The following is a 2976-nucleotide window of genomic DNA, read 5'->3' on the forward strand; positions in this document are numbered from 1 at the left end:
TCTCGATGGTTTTGTGTTTTGTGACCTTACATAACTCTAATTGTAAGTAGTAGTTATTATTTGTTGTTGGAGTTTAATACATATAAATATATACAAGACTACATAATTTACAAAGAAATTTTTTTCAGTCCTAACATGTTGCATAAAACTACATCTTGTCTCTCCATTGCTGAAAGTAGGATTTATATCTTGAAACTGAGTAAATAAGAGTAGGGTATAACGGCTTTTTGTTTTGTTTTGTTTTGTTTTGTTTTGTTTTGTTTTGTTTTGTTTTGGTTTGGTTTGGTTTGGTTTGGTTTGGTTTGGTTTTTTGCGAGACAGGCTTTCTTTGTATAATGCTGGCTGTCTTGGAACTCACTCTGTAGACCAGGCTGTTCTTGAACTCAGAAATCTGCCTTCCTCTGCCTCCCAAGTGCTGGGATTAAAGGCGTGTGCCACCACTGCCCAGCACTAGAAAGACTTTTTTTCTTGTTGTTGCTGTTGTTTTGTTTTTTCCCCCTATGGAAGTATGATATTAGTCATTCATTTTTATTGGTGTTGTCATTATGTCAGTACCTCAAAGTTTATTTTTCTTTTGGAGACCTAATATGATTACAAATTGTGCATGGAACCCAATTGAAACAGCCAAATCAAGTTTTCAAAGTAATAACTGTGTGATTCACACTTAGATAGTACATGCTAGCACTCACAGAGTCTAGAATGTCCTGTCTGATATTTGATTACATGCCTCATATATTTGGGACCCAAGGCTCTGACTAAATATATTGATAAGGAAGGGGAGATCTATAACAGAAAAAACTTGAGTTCTATTTGAAACTTTGTAATGTAAAAATACATTAAGCATTTGTTTTAACAAACTTAAATCTCTTTCAGCATAAGAGCTCAGAAGAAAATGGCAGAAGGAAATTACTCCATTGTGACTGAATTTGTCCTCACTGGATTAACAGAGAAGCCAGGGCTACAGTTGCCCCTGTTCTTTCTCTTCCTAGGAATCTATGTGGTCACAGTCCTAGGAAACCTGGGCATGGTCATTCTAATTCTGTTCAGTCCCCACCTGCACACACCCATGTACTTCTTCCTCAGTAATCTGTCTTTCGTTGACCTCTGCCAATCCAGTGTCATCATTCCCAAAATGCTGGAGAAGTTTGTAATGGTGAAGAGTGTCATTTCACATGCAGAGTGCATGGCTCAGTTTTACTTATTTGATGTTTTTGCTGTTTCAGAGTGTCACATGCTAGCTGCCATGGCATTTGACCGCTATGTTGCCATATGTAACCCCTTGCTGTATAATGTGACTATGTCTTTCAAAGTGTGTTCCTGGATGGTCATGGGGGTGTATAGTGTAGGCTTGGTTTGTGCCACAGGGGAAACAGTCTGCCTTCTTAGACTGCTTTTCTGCAAAGCTGGTGAAATAAACCACTACTTCTGTGATCTCTTACCACTACTGGAACAATCCTGCTCCAGTACATTTATCAATGAAATACTAGGACTGTCCTTCAGTTCATTTAATATTAGTGTCCCAGCTCTGACCATCCTCAGTTCTTACATCTTCATCATTGCCAGCATCCTCCGCATTCGCTCCACAGAAGGCAGGTCCAAAGCCTTCAGTACCTGCAGCTCCCACATCTTGGCTGTTGCTGTCTTCTTTGGATCTTTAGCATTCATGTATCTTCAGCCATCATCAGTCACCTCCATGGACCAAGGGAAAGTGTCCTCTGTGTTTTATACCATTGTTGTGCCCATGCTGAACCCCTTGATCTATAGCCTGAGGAATAAGGATGTCAGTATTGCCTTATATAAGATTGTAGGAAGAAGACAATTCATGTGAAATGAACTTGGTTAAGCAAAACTTTACAACCCAAGAGTTTTTTGAAGTATACAGTAAAGACATGCAGTGCATCCTTATGAGTCATTAGGTTTTATGAATGCTTTGTTATTTTGAATGAAATGCCAAGGGCAGTATTAGACTATGTGGATGAAGTCCACTGCCTCTATGGGTGCCCCACAATCTACTTGTTTGGAAGTACCTATATTACCTTTAAATAGGCTTTTAAATAGCAAACACATTCATATAGTTATTTTGCTTCATAGGTCTGGAACACTGTTCTTTGTAAGTGAAATTTATTTTTGTGAAATCAGAGTACATTTTCAGTAACATTTGAAATGCTTAATATTTGGGCTTCTTGAATTTTTAAATTAAATGTACTGGTAGTCACAATTTTGAAACTATGTCTTTTAAGTGAAAAATTGTAACCACTTGAAATATAAATGTTAAATCTTACTTTTTACTGTATTCATAGAAATGTGATTGACTATATATGCATAATTAACAAGAGATTTTTTTTTTTACTTGCAATGATAGACTGTATTAAAAGAGATTGTATTCATTATGCACAAGGTGGTGGGAGTTGCCGTGACATTCCTTCTGACACAGTTTCAAGGTTATATCATAATCTTTGCTTCCTAATCCATTTTTGTATATTTTTCATGCTCCAAGGAAATTTGATCCATTTTTCCTCATGATGTTTTTGTGCTGAAGACACAGCTCAGAATTGAATGCAAACTGTTCTTGCAGAAGATCCAATGGTGATTCCCACTCGTCCTGTTGTGCAGGTCACAGACATCTGTAATTCTAGTGCCATTGGATCCTCTAGCACTGTCCCCAAGTGTATAACATAAACCCATATTTGCGCACACATGCACATATAATTAAAAATAAACCAAAATATTTTAAAATGATGTTCTTTTACAGTTACATTCATATCAGCCGCTAATTTACATAAAAATGGTAAAATGGTGGGACCTCATAAAATTACAGTTTCTGTAAGGCAAAGGACACTGTCAATCAGACAAAATGGCAACTAACAAAGTGGGAAACGATCTTTACCAACCCTACATCTGACAGAGGACTAATAACTAATGTTGTATTCTGTAGTTGCCTGCAGCTACTAAGAACAGGGTTGCTGGAACAGAAGC

At 37.2% G+C, this 2976-nt stretch overlaps 1 protein-coding gene across 1 annotated transcript; it reads left to right on the top strand.

Annotated features, from left to right (window-relative positions):
• Positions 1–892: 892 nt before the first annotated feature.
• Positions 893–1828, top strand: LOC127689967 (olfactory receptor 150-like). Its single transcript, XM_052189541.1, has one exon. It carries the CDS (start codon positions 893–895, stop codon positions 1826–1828), a length of 936 nt encoding a protein of 311 aa, XP_052045501.1.
• The last annotated feature ends 1148 nt before the right edge of the window (positions 1829–2976 follow it).

The sequence above is a fragment of the Apodemus sylvaticus genome, chromosome 7, assembly GCF_947179515.1.
Source record: "Apodemus sylvaticus chromosome 7, mApoSyl1.1, whole genome shotgun sequence".
NCBI classification, from domain to species: Eukaryota; Metazoa; Chordata; class Mammalia; order Rodentia; family Muridae; genus Apodemus; species Apodemus sylvaticus.

What these genes read in the sequence shown, in the direction of transcription:
- LOC127689967 (XM_052189541.1), top strand. Translation starts at nt 893, where the DNA reads ATGGCAGAAGGAAATTACTCCATTGTGACTGAATTTGTCCTCACTGGA.